The 16,837-nt window shown below is 49.0% G+C and overlaps 1 protein-coding gene across 1 annotated transcript in view; it reads left to right on the forward strand.

Moving 5' to 3' along the window:
• The first annotated feature begins 2,113 nt into the window (after positions 1 to 2,113).
• The window catches only part of SLC6A4 (solute carrier family 6 member 4), a 35,874-nt gene continuing 21,150 nt past the window's right edge, over positions 2,114 to 16,837 (forward strand). Inside the window, exons 1-2 of the mRNA XM_058283107.2 lie at positions 2,114 to 2,382; positions 14,057 to 14,491. Of these exons, the coding sequence (XP_058139090.1) occupies positions 14,149 to 14,491 (343 nt within the window). The 5' untranslated portion in view covers positions 2,114 to 2,382; positions 14,057 to 14,148. The remainder of the gene's footprint in view (positions 2,383 to 14,056; positions 14,492 to 16,837) is intronic.

Here is a 16,837-nt window from a genome sequence, read left to right on the forward strand (position 1 = left end):
ACCCACGGGGTGGGGGAGAAAGCACGGGGCGGAGAGAGGGTGACGCGCTGGCAGCGGCTTTGTGCAGGATATGCCAGGGGGGCAGTGGGGAACAGGGCAGGGTCCAGCCTGTGATTCTAGCAGCACCCCTCAGCCAGGGAGCCAGAGGGAGGGGCCAGCCCAAGAGTGATCCGAGGCTGGCGAGAGGCTGGGGAAGTCTCCCTTGGAGGAAAGGCACTGACTAGTCCCTTCACTCCTCACAGCTGGCCAGGTGCCCTGGTCCTTATCGTTCCCATTTTACAGACAGGGGTTCCCAAGGCCAGGGAGTTTGAGGAACTGGGGCAGACCCACAGATAGGAGGGGGGCAGGACGGGGATGGGACCCAGGCGTCGAGCCCCACTCCCCTTCTAGGCAGCACCCACCCCTAAGAAGTCAGAGATGGGGGGTGGGGGGGTGGGGTGGTGGTGCATGGAGGGGGTTGCCGGAGTACCAGGAGGGGGTCCCGGGGTGGCTGGAGAGGGATGGATGTATTGGGATCTAGAAAGGCCAGGAGTGGTGAGGCCAGCAATCCGGAGACTGCAGGGAGGACAGCCTGGGCGGACGAGAGCGCGGGCAAGGGCTCTCACCCCAGGGGCTCTGGCGCGCCTCCCTCCGCCCGCTCCACCTCCCTGGGACTGTACTTCTTTTTCTTTTTTCTTTTGCATGCGAAAAATTCTATTTATTTCTAAATTAAATTTATACACAGTTTAGACACTTGGTTCATTAAGCAAACACTTCGCTAAGTGAATGCCCTCGGTCTGGTAGATACGGTTCTTGCGGCTTTCACATTTGTTATCTCATTTGACTCAAAAAAAGACTTTACCCAAAGAGTTTTCAAGAAACCGGTAACCTTCTAAAATGCCTTCCTTGGAAAGCTGTACTTCTATTTCAATAGCCGCTGCTCTTTAGTTTAACAAGGCGGAAGTGGAGCCTGGGAGGCTGCAGAGCCCTGCGTTATCTGAAAGGAGGTGTCGCCAGAAGGGGCCTCTGCCACCCTGGCACTGGACGGAATCCTGCAGCCGCCGAGGCGTCACCGACCTAACTTTGAGGCCCGGAAGCGCTCTCGGAAGCGCTCCCGGCTCCCCTTGCGATGCCTACACTGACGTCTAGGTGGCGCCAAAACCTCGTGCCGGTTCCTCCGACGTGGGGAGCCCTCGCCCTGGAACTGAGTTGTTCCAACTCGGTCCTTCCAGAGTTGCCTTCTTTGTCCCACTGGATGCCTGCTCAGCTTTTAGGGTTCAGTTCCTCAGGACTCCAAGTACAAAGGGCTGCAGCTTCCTTCCTTCTACCCTGCCGCGGGCGCTGGCCTGGGGGTGGGCGGGACGGCGGGTTAGTCCCCTGCCTCTCCCCTCGGCCTCAGCAAGTCCTGCAGCGGTTCTTTCAAAAATTTGAAAATAGTTGTAGAGAAAAGTTAATATAACAACATTAAATTCACTTTTAAAGGTCATTTTAAGTTTTTCAGAGCAGTATTTGCACCTGGCTCGAAACAGTAGGCTCCCGCTGAGCCTCTTGAGACCGTAACTTATCCACTCTTCCCAGCTCTTCCCGGCCCGCCCCGACCCCGCCGGCGTATCCGTGCGTTTTTGCAGCTCACCGCCCTAGCTCTGGCGCGGTACTGCTTTGAACTGCGGCTGGTTAACAAAACGTGAAAAAGCCTTTCGTTCATTCTGCCAGGATATACCGCGTGCCCCTCGGTGGAGCACTGCCGAGGGCCTGGGGATGGAGAGGAATTCCACAGGGTCCCTCGGCCTGCGCTCCAAGCTGGCTGTGGGGCCAGATGCTGTAAAGTTCTATGAAGAAAATAAAGCAGATTCGGGGTGGGGGTGATGAGAGGCCCGAGTGATCAGGAAAGATCGCTCTGGGGCGACACTGTGCAGAAACCTAAATAAAATTTGGAAAGCAATTTGCAGGCGAGCGAAATATGCCTCTTAGTTGCCACCCTCCCCCCGCCCCAGGGATTCCTTGCTTGGGAAAACGCTGTTCCTCCTACTGAGTGTTGGCGGGTGCGCGCGCGCCCTGGGGGTCTTGCGCGCGGCCCCGGGTGAGGGCGCCGCCCCCAGGCCGGGCCTCCCTCCCCTCCGAGCCGAGCGCACCCAGGCGGCCACCCACCCATCCTGGAGGAAAGCGGAGCCGCGGCTGCGGCGAAACAAAGTTTATTCCCCTCGAAGTGACGCAAAAATTCGTAAAGAGCTCTTTGGCGGCGGATATCTAGAGATCAGACCATGTGAGGGGCAGGCAGTACAAATACGCCCGCTCGGGCGCACGCTGCGGCAGAGGCGGCGTCCACCCCCAGTGCCCTGAGGGCGCGAGGGTCGCCCAGCCCCGAGGAGCCCCGGGACCAGACCCCCGACTGATTCCCGGCAGGTGGGTGCGCTCTTCTTTTTGCTGCTAACCCACACTTCTTGGCAGAACTTCATTCCGCGGGCGGACGGAGGGAACTGTCAGCTCAGCTCTGCTCTGGCCAAGCCACTGGAGAGGGGACGTGTGCGCCCCAGTGCGGGGGCTGCTTGCTCTCAGTCTTTCGCAAGTCTCGGTAATAAGCGTTGACAGCACCTGGGACAGAGGGAAAAGATGGAAGTTGAGGGAAGGGGATTGGGGAGGGAGGGCTTTGGAGGGCCTCTTTCCGTTGCGAGCGGGGGCTTCGTGATGTCTTGAGTACCAGAGAAAGACCCTGCTGAGGAAAGTACTGATACTGAGCGGTGGGAACAGTTGGTGTCGTTTCAACCCGTGTTTATGTTTGATTTTTACTTGCTGTAGTCCTAGGCACGTGGCTTTATGCAAAGGAACTTCTGCAGAGAGAGTTTCCCGTTTGCCGTAAATGCCCAAATATCTAGAGAAATCGCTGAGCGGCACGAGGGGCACGAGTCTCCGAGTCAGTCTCCCTGCTCTTGGGTTATTCACGGGCAGAGATGTTGCACGCCCAGGCTCTTCACAGGCCGTTCAGAATTTATGTGAATCTCAGACTCCCGTGGGCCGTTTTACATGGTTGAAGTATGTAACTGTCAGTTGCTTGACAAATGTGTACATTCAGATTTATTTTGGAAAAAGCGCTCTGAACCTAAAGAGCACTACAAAGTGGATTTCCTTTTGTGCTGGAACCTTTGCATGTTGGATTATTTCTTTTCTAGATCGGTTCTAAAGAAGAGAGGGGTAGGATTTCTAAGAGTCAAACATTGCAAAAATCTTGTGTGTATGTATTTTTATGATTAGGTTTGTCCAGTAAAATGAACCAGGTCAATGGATTATTTATGGGCCTGCTAGCTGTCATCGTAGTAAGAAAGATCAACTATTTAATGTTTTGTCTTCAGTTCCATAGGGAGAACATGTTTAGAAAGCAACGCTGGGATCTGTGTTTAATCAGAGGAGGCCTGGGGGAGGGGGTGGGCATTAGGGTTTGGGGTTTTAGGAGCGGAGGGATCTTGTGCAGCTTTGACTCTTTGTTCCTTTTGTGTGAAGCTAGTGATTCTCAAAGGTTCAGGCTTTCCTACCACAAACTCTGGGGTAGGAGTGGCAGCTTCCAGCACGGATAGGGAGGCAGTTCCTTATGGAGCCTTTGCAGTTTAGGCAAGCCATTTGGGGCCATGACTTTTTCTTTTTCACTGAACCTGAATAAAATCAGATTGAGATCGTTTCACAATGAATCCAAAGTCCCCTCAAAACGCAGATGGTCCAACTAGGACATTTCAGAGATGTAGCCACCAGTCAGATATTCAAATCCATTTCTTTCCATCTTCTTTTTAAAGAAATGTATATACTAGGGCTAGGTGGCTGGGGTAGGGGGGCAGAATAATGTTGAAATTTTAGTGGAGTCAGCAAGACCTCAGAAATTCCTCAGTGAAGGATTTTTAACGTCATCTGAGCGTTTTGATGAAACTCGGAGAGGCACGTGGAAGTTTCACAAGTGGGCAAGGTGACTGAGGAATGGGAGTGTTCGGCTGGAGGGGGCTTAGGAATGTATGTTGGCTTGTCTCTTACAAAGGGCTTGCAAAAAAACACCCTGGTCACCCCCCACACACACCCCACTCCAAAGAGAAGCACAGGTAACTCAAGAGATTGAGTAGTTCCTTCTCCTTCATACTTGTCATTGAATGGTTGAATGAAATAATCTGAGAAAACAGAGGCAGGGCTGCCTGAACAAGTTTAATTTTAATTTGGCTTAATGAATCAACAGGATATGGTCATGACTTGACTTTTTTTTCTGAAGATGCCTAAATGGCCAAAGGGAAAATTATGCAGCCAGTTTTTTGTTGAAAAAAGTAACTTATCATAATTATTCCTGGTTACACATATCAGCTCCTTTGGGTCTCACGGTTCTAAATGTGGGGAGTGTGTGTGGGGGTGAGGGCTGTATATTGGGATGTCCAGGTCCCTTCCATCTCCTGCGACTGTGCCCCAACCACTCTGCTTTAAGCAAACGCAAGTTGAAATGATGGGGCAAAATGCCTGAGGGCGAGACTTTCTGCCTAGTTGGCTGCTGGCAAATCAGGGTCCTCCAGGGGTCGCCTCACGTTTCATTCTAAGTTGGAGGCTTTGCACTGTGACACAGATTGCAGGTTAGGTCCTGCACCTCAACCATGTCCAGCCAACGGGGCCCTGGGTGCCCTGTCTCTCAGAGGTCCTTTGCAATATGCCCAGGGTTTGGTGCCGCTGAAATGGTCTCCTGGCAGTACAGATTCGGCTGAGTTTTGTTTCCAGTCACTCCCGGGTTTATTGCGATCAGCTGCACTCCCCTGAGGTTTGCGGTATTCCGCCCAGTTTCTCCAAACCTGGGGCAAGAAACACAGACTCGCCCTGCTCTTGTGGTGAGTCAGTTTCTAGCCTTAATGGCGCAAAATACACCCTAATAAAAAACCCTGTCCTCGGTCTAGGAGGCACTAGGTGGAAAATATTTGAAATTAGCCTTTGAAAGAAACCTGGCTAAACGATTTTTCCTGGACAGAGAGATGGATTGCTGTTCTAGGGTGGGCTCTGAGACCCTCCGTCAGTCGAGGAGCCCTCTTATTTCTAGGCAGACTTTGGTCCACATTCTGAAATGTTCGGCTGTGAGTAACATCTCAGGCCTAGAGACAGCTCCTTACAGGGGTCATTCCCCTCAGCCTGGGAAGATGAATGCTCATTTGCCGAATGTCAACAACGCGCTTTAAACTGAGCGACTGTTTTCTCAGCCCTGCGTCTAATAGGTGACAAAATGACTAGAGATAAGGCTTCTGTGAGGCAGACGGACTGCCTTATTATTATTTTTTCTTTCCTTTGACTCCCTTGGAACCCGGCTCCCATCCCAACCCTGGACCAAAGGCAACTGTCTTTAAGTCATCGGTTTTAAAAGCCAGAACTGGATGGAATCTTGGGCTGGGCCGCCATTAACCCCAGAAGCTCCTGGTCTGCCAAGCGAGAGAGAACCCCCAGCTGATGGCCATTCCTGGGCCAGCACGGTGGCGGAGGCCCGGAGGCACTGACAAGTGACAGAGGGTGAGGGGACGGTCTCCTGGAAACTGAGGCCCTTCTTGGGCAGTCAGAGTCTGTGGTGGGTCTTTGAGGTGGGAGAGCAGAGGCTAGAGAGGGCTGGCAGCACTGGAACTGGCCCTGGTGGGGAAGAATCCAGAGGCGGAGGCTGGCTGAGTGAAGTTGTGTGAAGGCAAGGCAGTGGCTGTCCACCTTCTTGTGATTTTGTGTCATCTTTCTGTGTGTTTTCAAGAAAAAAAGGACATTTTATTTTTTTACTAAACTGCGTAAATAGTTTATTCCCAAGTGCTAAATAGAAATGAAATAAATGGGATTCTTTTCAGTAACTAAGGAATGATCCTAGAACTAGGGTGTGGCAGAACCCCCAGGCCCTGGCTGTGATCTGCCTTCCTGGGCTCCCAGAGGCTCCGTGTTCCAGCTCAGCCACAGCTGGCAGGGACTCTGTCAGAACTTGAAGTTGAGTTCTGTGCTCACATTTTCTCTTCTGCTAACAGTGGATTTGTTGTTTTTACAAAAGCTAATCAAATTGACTGGCGTTTTCCCTTGCTTCAGGAAAGGAGCTGGGCAGGGAGGAAAGGGGAGGGAAGAAGCCTGGGTGGGGAGAGAGGAGATATGCTATTTGGGGCTCCCCACCACTGGGGAGGTTTGACGGACAGCTGTGGTAAGGGGTGGCCTTACTAACACAGTCTAAGAGCTGGAGTTTTTGTTTCTCCCCCTGATATTTTATCTTGAAAAATTACAATTCAAAAGTCGTAGGAATGGTCCAATGAGCCCTCCCCCAGATTCACCAGTTGTTAACATTTTGCCACATTTGCCATGTGCTTTTTCTGTAATCAAACACATACCTAGTTTTTGTATGTGTAATTTTATATATGTATTTTTTAAAGAATTATTTTATTTCTATCCCCTTCCCCCCCACTGTTGTCTGTTCTCTTGTGTCCATTTGCTGTGTGTTCTGCGTCTGCTTGCATTTTCTGTGGCACCAGGAATCTGTCTCTTTTTGTTGCGTCATCTTGCTGCGTCAGCTCTCTGTGTGGGCAGCGCCACTCCTGGGCAGGCGGTGCTTTTTTCGCATGGGGCGGCTCTCCTTGTGGGGTGCACTCCTTGCACATGGGGCACCCCTACACGGGGGACACCCCTGCATGGCATGGCACTCCTTGTGCACAGCAGCACTACACGTGGGCTAGCTCACCACATGGGTCAAGAGGCCCTGGGTTTGAACCCTGGACTTCCCATGTGGTAGGTGAACGCCCTATCCGTTGGGCCAAATCTGTTTCCCTGATTTTATAATTTGATATATTATATATAATTCCTATAGAAATTGTACTATATATATAATCTTGGTGTTTAACCTTTGAAAGTTTGCAGACATCAAGATAATTCACCCCTAAACACTTCAGCGTGTGTCTCCCAAGAACAAGGGCATCTTCCTACAGAACTGCAGTGCTATCTCATGCTTGGTAAACTTATCATTGATACAATACTGTTAGCGAATGTACAGCCTGTATTCAAATTTCTCCCACTGTCTCAATGATGTCCTCTGTAGCTGCAGGGTTACTTTGGGGGTCATAAAGAGACAACCTCCTTCCCTCATCTCAGTGCATATCTTAGAACTAGATCACTGCTGTCTATTGAGAAACTGATTTTTCACAAATGTCCCCAAACTGACTCACTGTAAAGCATATTTCAGAACTTCTAGACCTCAGAGTAAAGACACCCCCGACGCACCAACAGCCAAAGCACAAACATCTTGTCTGAAGAGGCGGCGGCACATGATACCACACACCACCCAGCCTCCTGTAGCCCAGGTCCCCAGGTTCCTCTGTGCTACTTGACCTCCCCACCCACCCAGGGAAGTGAGCCCAGCCCCCTTCCCTCTCCCCCTCTCACATTTTCTCAAATTCCACTCAAATCCTTCCCTTTTCCCCTGCCTTCGTCAGCCTTCCTCAGTTGCCACAGGCAAATCTGTCTCATTCCACTGCACCTTGTCCCGAGGCTGCTGTTCTCTTCTACCCCCCTCTCCCTCTCAGCTCCCTTTCTGGGTCTAACCGTGTCTGTTTCACACAAAAGCAATCTTAGTATTACTCACGTTTTAAGGAAAAGAAAAGCTGTGTTTGGAAATTCTATTTCTTTTTAAACTTGATTTCTACTTATTTGCGTAAACGCATAGTAAAAACAATGGTATTCAGAAGATATAAATGTCATTCCTTGTTCTGCTTAATCTAACCTATCACCCATTTTGAGTTTCCCAAGTCTCTTTCCTGGCCTTGTCTGTGTTTAAATCTATTACAGCAACAGAGTGAAACCAGTTTTGTTTTCTGCCAAAAGTTGTAAGATGTGAAGTTAAATTAAATGTAAAAAGGAATCATGTCACCAACATCTAAAGCTCTTAAAAGTGCTTAAAAGATGCTTCTGGGGGAGCAGATGTGGCTCAAGCAGTTGAGCACCTGCTTCCCATATGGGAAGTTCCCGGGTTCAGTTTCTGGTGCCTCCTAAAAACAAAAGAACAACCAAACAAATGAAAAACTAATTCAGGGGAGCTGATGTGGCACCAGCTTCCCACATATGAGGTCCTGGGTTCAATACCCAGCCCTGGTACCTAAAAAAAAAAAAAGCTTCTATGAAATGTGTACAAGTCTTTCTCTGTTTCCTTCCCGTTGTCTTTAAATTCAGTTTTCTTCTAGAACCAGAAAAAAATGCTTAAAAATTAAACACATTCTAATATGTTTCATTGTCCTTCTCCCACCATTTTGTAGTATTTAATAATGCTGTTTTCTACAGTTTTCTCTTTAGATGTTTTAGTGTTTTATGGTTTAACAAGGATTTTCAAACTAGGTTGGGAGGCTAACCACCATATATAACATTTATTTCCATATGTAAAAAATATACCCCAATAACAAACACTCAACTCACAATGAACCTCTGGAACATAAGCCATTGATGGGTGTACCTGCCTGCTCTTGTTTCAAAGTCTAAAGTCACAACGTGAGTGCTTCTTTAGTCCTAGATATGTCATTCTTTTCCAGTCCATAGTCCACTAAAATTCTAATAGTGATGGTCCTCCCCCACCCCCAAGGTACACAGAGGACCCTGAGATGAATGAGGACAGAGTCGGGACAGGCTCCTGAAATGGATCGCATTTGACTTAACCCTGGTGAAGAAAGAGCAGTGCCCCACCTGCGGCTCAGACCTGCCAACGTGCGGGTCCCCTGGCCTGGGAACCGGAAACAGGCCCTCAGTGCTGGGAGCTGTGCAGTGCATACACACCTGGCTGCACGTGTTTGAACACAGAGCTGGATAAGCCGTGGCCCCTGCTTGCAGGCTAGTTGGAGAACACAAAGCAAATATACATAAAAAGATAACAAATGATACCGACTAATCACACAGAGTAGAGAGAGATTATCCTAGGCAGGGGTGGTGAGAGGAAGCTTCACGTTGGAGGTGGAACTTAAACCAGGCCTGGAGGATGCAGCTGCACAGGGCATGCTCAGGGCCCAGGGAGACCGGCGGCCCGTGCCTGGCAGAGCGGACACCCTGCACCTGCTCATGGAGAGCTCTGAAGACCTGGGCAGGAGGTATGGTCTGCCAGTCCAGCCCAGAACATGCGTGTTACCAACAAGCACCCAGGATAAGGCAACGTGTAACACGTAAGGTAGATGCACAAGAGATGCATGGTTCCTCCCTGTCACCAGCAAAATGCCCAAGGGCGACTTGGAGGGGGCAGTTGATAGGCAGGAGGGAGCTGAGTGCTGTTTGCGGCCTGCCTGCTCCTGCACCCCTGGGGAGTTTGCTTAAAATGCACGTTCCCGGATGCCAGCTCTGATCTCTTGAATTAGAATCTATGGGAGTGGAGTCCAGGAATCTGCTGTGTACAAGTTTCCCACTCGATTGACTCCAAACCACTGACTGAGAGGAGCAAGCAGGAGCTGTGAGGTCCCAGGAACTCAAGCTGCTCACTCGCTGTGACGTGGACCACAAGTGCTTAGCCCTGTGGGCCTCAGTTTCACTAATGGGTGTGAAACAGAAGAGCAGGATGGGGTGCATATGTTTGCTGATGGTAGTGGCCATCACCTCACTGTCATTTAGTGATACCTCACATGTGCTGGTCGCCAAGTTAAGCATTTGTCAGACTTTAATTCCCACAACACCCTTTATGAAGTAGGAATTTTAGTCGTCTCCTTTTGCACATGAGGAAATCGAAGCTCAGAGAGGTTGAGTGACTTACCCAAAGTCCCACAGCCCATGAGTGGTGGATCTGGGATTCTAATCCAAGTCTCTGAGACAGAATGGACAGCTGTGGACTGTGGACATGCAGGAACATGTTAAGTGACTGAGGAAAGTGGCTAGGCTTGACTGTTTTGCCGGAAGCCATGTTCACTGGAGGAGGGCAGATCATGCCTGTTTATGCCAAACTGATTTATTTTCATTAAAGTCAAAATAAATAATCTGTTGTACTTTTGGCCAGCCTCTCGAGTGCTCTCAACTCTACCACAAACAGCTCATCCTCTAGATTTTACACTCAGTGTGGAGAGACGCTCAGGGCTGTCTTCTTCTCCCAGGCAGGGAAAGTTCTGGGCAGAGACGCCTTTCCTGTCTCATGGTAACTGGCCCAAATGGCCCTAACTATTTTATCCTATTTAATTCCTCTCCAAAAAATTAAATGGTCTGATTCTCTCACACAAAGAATCCTTTGGATAGGCAGATGGCTATGATAGTGGAATTCATTTCTACCCCTCTGCTCCAAAAACAAGCAGATTTTCTCTACCCTTTTCATTTCTATCATGAAATCTCTTTATTCCAAATGAAAGACAAAGCAGGCATCCCTGTGGCTTAGGACCTGTGACACGGCTGCCACTGAGAATCCCAACAGCCCCTTCAGCAGACACAGACATGAACCACAAGCACAGCCCCCCGTGTCCGCTGCCGTGGGAGTCTGTGGACAGGACCCTGCTACCATCCAGGGGGCCTGTGACAGAAGGAAGACCTTTAACCCTGAGGGCGCCTTGAGAGCTAGAAATGCCGGGTGTCCCAGCCTGCTGAGCCAGGTGGCAGCACTCTCACTTCGCGATAGGAAGGAAGCACAGCAGTGCCTGAAAGAAGCACCGCCCTCTCCGGCCTTTGACATGTCCATGTTCATAGCAGTCCCTAAGCCCTGGCAGATGTGGGGCTTATCCCAGCAACGCCATGAAGGCAGGACTGTGCCTCTCTTGATTCTGACGTGCCTGGTGTGTAGTAGGCACACGACAGCTTTTTGCTGAGTTTGTTTCCATTCATGGCAGAGGGCCAGGTACAATGTTTACTGTGTTGGTGGCACCACAGCTCTGCAGTTCGTGTCATCTGTGGTAGATGCCTGGGGAACTTTAGACTCCCTCCGAATCGAGGATGCAGTTTGCCCCTTGGCTCTATGACCTATAATTAATCTTATCTCAGTGTGAGACCCATAATTCATGCTGGGTTTTTTGTTTTGATTTTGAAAATGGAAATTGAATATCCTGAGAAAGGAACTCACTTTGGTCTTGACAGGTGAAATCAAAGTACAAATGTGCCGATGGGAGAAAAGCAGACAAGCAGAGTTGCAGGCATTTCCAAAGGGTTGGGTGGTTTTATGACTAATTCTAATTACATGCTTGTTCAGATACTGGTTCCCCTGGCTACAGAGACAGGGTTTGTGGAAAAAGGAATGGAAATTCGATCAGGAAAAGTTTAAATAGAAACAACTCTTTGCCAGGGGGAATGGAGTGAACATGTCCCTTCCCCGAGCCCGGAGGAGGCAGGAGCGGGACGGAAGGTCAGCCTGACCTGACGCCCGTGGACGGCATTGCCGCGGGCCCCTCGTGGGAGGAGACGGGAACGAGGGTCGTGCGTGGCAAGTTGTCATCCTTCAGTGGTGCAGGGTTGCCTGGCACACCTCAGCCTGTCACCTGCTCCACCTGGGACCACGGCACACATTCAAGATGCACAGGAAGGCTTCCGGGCCCTTTCCTGGTCATGGAGAAACTCAAACGGAGTTTCTATCCAACAGGATAAAAATATCTTTTAAAGAAGAAGACTTTCAAGAGAACATTCTCAGAAACTAACCTTTTTAATAACTCTTACTTCTATATTCCTAGGCCAGCCACTCTCAAACATTATTATCTGCTAGTCTTAGAGAACACTGCTCAGTGAGCTGTAGAACCAAGAAAACTGGGGATGGATCTGGGATCCGCTAAGGGGATCCTGCAGGCAGGAAGAGGCCCAGACATGTGCCATCTACTCCCAGTCACCCTGACTGGTAACTGAGCTGGTAGCTGAGAAGCGTTTCCCTCTAACGGGGAGAGGCAGAGGGCTGAATGGAAGGAAAGGCCACGTGTGTCTCCGGCCTATTTGATAGCTTTGAGTGGCTATAACTTATCCATACCCCAGGTTCTATAATCAGGAATGGGGTGTAATAGGAGAACCCCAGAAAGCAGAGTGGAACAGAGGGACCATCAGAAATTGCCCTTAACAGGTTGTCTTCCAACTCGGGCCATTTCACCTTTTGACAATGTTTCAAGCCCTAGGGGAATATTTCAGGAAACAAGACCTTTGTCATGACTCAGGACAAAAATAGAGAAGAGCATATTACTCTCCCAGGAGCTGCTCATCACGGTTGCCAAGCTGTCAGGATTGAATGCCAGGGACCTGGAAGACCACACACAGCCCCCCACAAACTCACCAGTCCACACATGGACGCTAAGGGAGGAAGTGAACAAAATCAACAACAGATCCTTCATGGGAGGGTGACGGGCCGTGACCACTGCTAAACGTGTATCCCCTAGGTGGACCGCTCCTGCCATGCACTGCGTTTCTCTCCTCTGCACGTAATGAGTGGATGGGCTGGAGGTGGGCCATGCAGTTGTTCTTGGAGCTTCAATTTAAATGAGAGGAAAATTGTGGTATTGAAGGTTGGAAGACGTTCCCAAGAAATTTTTGAGTAAAATTTGGAAGGTAGAAGAAGGAAGATCAGGGAAGAAAAGGCCCAGGTCCCAGGCAGGCTCCCAGCTGGGCCCTTCTGGCCCCTGCCTTAGAGCCCTTTATCCCTGCTTTTCGGCCTTCAGATTATTCAGTGTTTAATGTGGAAAATATGTCCCTCGTGTCGAACAAAGGGAGGTGCAGGGGTCTTCTTCAAATAGCACAGCCCAAGCTCACCAAATTCAGATTTGATTTAGTTGTGTACTTAAATATATTGGCATCTCATCATCTCTCTCTTCAAGAAAATGAACTTTAAAAAAATCCCTTGCCCTGAATAAATGAATAAGTGGTAGATGAGAGGATGTGCAGTTACTTAAAAAGTCTATCAAGACAAGTTGGGTCCCAGGAAAGGGAAGAAGCAGGTAGAGTGGATAGCAGCAGGAAAGACAAACAGAATGAGGTTTTATTTGGTCACTCTGTCAGAAATTTGAATTTTCCTGTGAGTGGTGTTTGCATCCTTGAGCCCAGAGCAGGGTGGGGGTACCAAAGAGCAGGAGAGCGTAGACCCAGGACACCTCCCTCCCTCCTTTCTCTCCCCCCTTACATACTCATAAAAGAAACAAAATTAGCTGGAAAGTCTTGGCTGCTTCCTACTTTATAACAAATTATAGGTGTAAAGTCCAAAAGGGCTCCGATTTCTACCCCATGCTTGACACCCCAGACTCCACCCCAGACCATGGCAGTGACAGGAAGGCCCTGACGCCCGCGCCCAGCCCTCCCCATGAAGGTGCCTGGGGACAGAGACACCAGCCTTGCTGGGACCAGTGAACTCCATGCTGTTCTCCTTGACAGTTCTGGCGCGGACAAGGTGCTGCTGGCTGCCCCCCAGTTGCAGGATCACAAGTGGATTAGCCTCAGGAGTTTCTGGGGAGTGTCCAGAAGAATGAATGGTGAGGCAGTGCTTTGAGGGCGCAGGGCATAATGGAATGCTCTTGAGCAGTAAGGCATAGCTCAGGGGGCTGCACACAGCCAGAGGCAGCTGGAATCTGCCTGGACTTTTCCAAGACTTGGGCTGAAGAGCAGTGAAGAAGTCCTCAACTAAGGAGCTAGGGCTGACTCAAAGAGTTGCCTGTTCACCTCTTCCCTTTGCTTTTTTACTTTCTTAATCATTTAAATATAACTTTGGGTGCTCAGCTTAAATCTTGGAGAGGACTGTCTTTACTTACAGGCAGACACTCTTTGTTATTGTTTTCTCAGCACAGCATCTAGGACAAAGTGCTTTGTGGAGCTTTGTCGAAATTAGTCCTCCTCTTACATTCTTCTGCTACTGGTAAACTAAAGGGTAAAGATTTTGGTCTCTCGCAGGCAAGTAAATGTGTTACTCTTGAAAAAGAGCCTGTGCAAAACCTGGGTGACTTGCTATTTTTGTTTGGTTTGTTTTTACTTTTCCAAGCATTTGATTGTGATTTGATACTCTGTATAGATTGAAACATTTAGTTGATTTTATTGACTCTCATATAGCAAATAAGATGTCTGCACATTCAACAGATGCATTTGTAATTTCGTTAACTAATGCAGTTAAGGTGTATGATGAATCAACTCCCAAACCAAGTAAAATGTCTAATTTTATTCTCCTTTCCAACAGAGCTCTCAACTCCATTCATATAAAGTTCTGAGGGGATCCACAGACACAAGTCCTTGGCAGATGGACATCGGTCTCCTCCGCTGTCCAGCAGGATGGAGAGCACACCCTTAAATTCTCAGAAGGAGCTGTCAGTGCCTAGCGACGGGGAAGACTGCCAGGGAAATGGAGTTCTACAGAAGGGAGTCTCTGCCCCAGGGGATAAAATGGATTCTGGACAAATCTCTAATGGGTATTCCTCAGTTCCGAGCCCTGGTGCAGGAGATGACACCCGGCACCCTGTCCCAGCAGCCACCACCACCCTGGTGGCGGAGGTTTATCACGGAGAGCGAGAGACCTGGGGCAAGAAGGTGGATTTCCTCCTGTCGGTCATTGGCTATGCGGTGGACCTGGGCAACGTCTGGCGCTTTCCCTACATATGTTACCAGAACGGAGGAGGTCAGTATCCTGAGCCACGAATGGAAGCCCCTGGGAGGCCAGAGCAATCCTATCTTTTCTGTATTGTTTAACCGATAGGAATTTGGGAACGTGGTTGCTTAGACCCTCAGGCTAATCTAAAAGACAAATCCTCGGTAAGTCAAAAGACCTTAGGTCAGCATGTCTGAGGCTTTTTGGTTTATAAAGTTGGACGAAAGCTCTCCCATTGTCATTTGCGCACATTTGTCGAAGAGCCTCTCTTCTCATCTGTGCATTATCCAAGCTCTGCCGTCCCCGGAGCCAGAAGTGAGGGAATGGCTGTCAACACTGTGTTCAGCACCTTCAGTCCTGGCAGGTTCTGCTCGCAAGAGTCTAGAGGGAGTAGATTCGGACAAGGGAAAATGAGAGGTGGCTCCAGAGTTCCAGATCCAGCTGGGCCTTTGGACCTGTGTGAAGTCAGAGAAGGGCCTCAGTTTAGGTCCATGGCTGTATTAGTCAGCCAAAGGAGCGCTGATGCAAAATGCCAGAACTGGGTTGGTTTTTACAAAGGGTGTGTATTTGGGGTAGGAGCTTACATATATCAGGCCATAAAGCATAAGTTACCTCCCTCACCAAAGTCTATTTCCATGTATTGGAGCAAGATGGCTGTTGATGTCTGCGAGGCTTCAGGCTTCCTGGGTTCCTCTGGGCCCAGCTCCTCTGTTTTCTCCACAAGGTCAGCTGCAGACTATGAGGCTCTCTAGGCTTTGCCTTTCTCCACAAGGTCAGCTGTAGACTATCAGGCAAACAGCTCTGTCTCTCTCCCTGGGGCTTCAGCATCAAACTCCGACATCAAAACGCCAACATTAAAAGCCCTCAACTCTGTCCTTTGCCATGCCATGGGGACTCAAAGCCCTAATGACTGTGGCCCAATCAAAGCCCTAATCATAACTTAATCACACCTATGTACAGACCAGATTACAAACATAATCCAGTATCTATTTTTGGAGTTCATAACCATATCAAACTGCTGCAATGGTCTTAAGTTACCAGCCTGGGCTGATCCAGAACTGAACCCAGCCACAGCATAAAATTAATGCCAGGCCCAGCCATGTATGGCTATACCTTATGTCTCATATAAAAATGATAGTTTTTGAAGGCAGAGACCTTGTACCCCTCAAAGCATGGAGAACAGTTAACTATAGATTATCAAATATAGTAACTGACTGTAGGCATGACTATGTGAGCCCTTGGGGAAAGTAGAGTGCAGGAGAGGAGTGAGACGGGCCTCTGTTAACACTGGACTTGTTATCAGAATAGGAAAAGGACACGGGTTTCTGAATCAAACCAGTCTATTTATTTTGACAGGAGATCTGGCTATAGATTTGCAGGGCAGCTAAAAGGAGGTTTGGGACATAATCCATTTGTGTCATCCTCACTTCTTCCATGTCCTGACACAGAGTTGCCTGGATTTGCTGCATCTTTTAAGGACCTCTGTCCATGCAGCTGCAAAGACAATTCCAGATGGCCTGGGAAGTCCAGAGCTCCCTCCCTACCTGATAAGGTGATAAGATATTCACCTTATCTCCAGCCTGGGAGTACTCACCTTTATCCTTTATCCTGGGCATTATATAAGGGGCTGGGTTGCTGGATATGTTTCTCCTACACTCATTCCCTTCTGTACAGCTGGTCCAGCCAACCCATTAGATGAAGTCCACCGCAGAACATGTGGTTCTTATTCTGAGGCCAGATTTATGCAGTGTGATTTTTGTTATTGTTTTGTTTTTGTTTTTCTGTTTTATTTGTCTTTTTTTTTAAAAGATACATAGATCACAAAAAAAGTTATATTAAAAAATGTAAGAGGTTCCCTCATACCTCACCTCCCACCCCCCTGCTCCTCCCATGTGAACAGCCTCTTTCATCACCGTGGCACTTTCATTGCATTTGGTGAATACATTTTGGAGCACTGCTGCACCACATGGATTGTAGTTTATATTGTAGTCTACACTCTCCCCCAGTATATTCAGTGGGTTATGGCAGGATATATAATGTCCAGGATCTGTCCCTGCAACATCATTTAGGACAACTCCCAAGTCCCGAAAATGCCCCCACATCTCATCTCTTCTTCCCTCTCCCTGCCCTCAGCAACTACTTGGCCACTTTCTCCAGATCAATGCTAGTTTCTTCCATTACTAGTCACAATAGCTCTATAGGAGAATATCAGTAAGTCCACTCTAATCCATATTTTATTCCTCCATCCTGTGGACCTTGGGATGGTGATGTCCACTCCACCTCTGTGTCGAGAGGGGGCTTAGAACCCACATAGTTGATAGATGCGATTTTATATTAGGTGGGGCCTTTTTGATTTGCCCCAACTTCAGGTTTCTA

The sequence above is a fragment of the Dasypus novemcinctus genome, chromosome 21, assembly GCF_030445035.2.
Source record: "Dasypus novemcinctus isolate mDasNov1 chromosome 21, mDasNov1.1.hap2, whole genome shotgun sequence".
Lineage (NCBI taxonomy): Eukaryota > Metazoa > Chordata > Mammalia > Cingulata > Dasypodidae > Dasypus > Dasypus novemcinctus.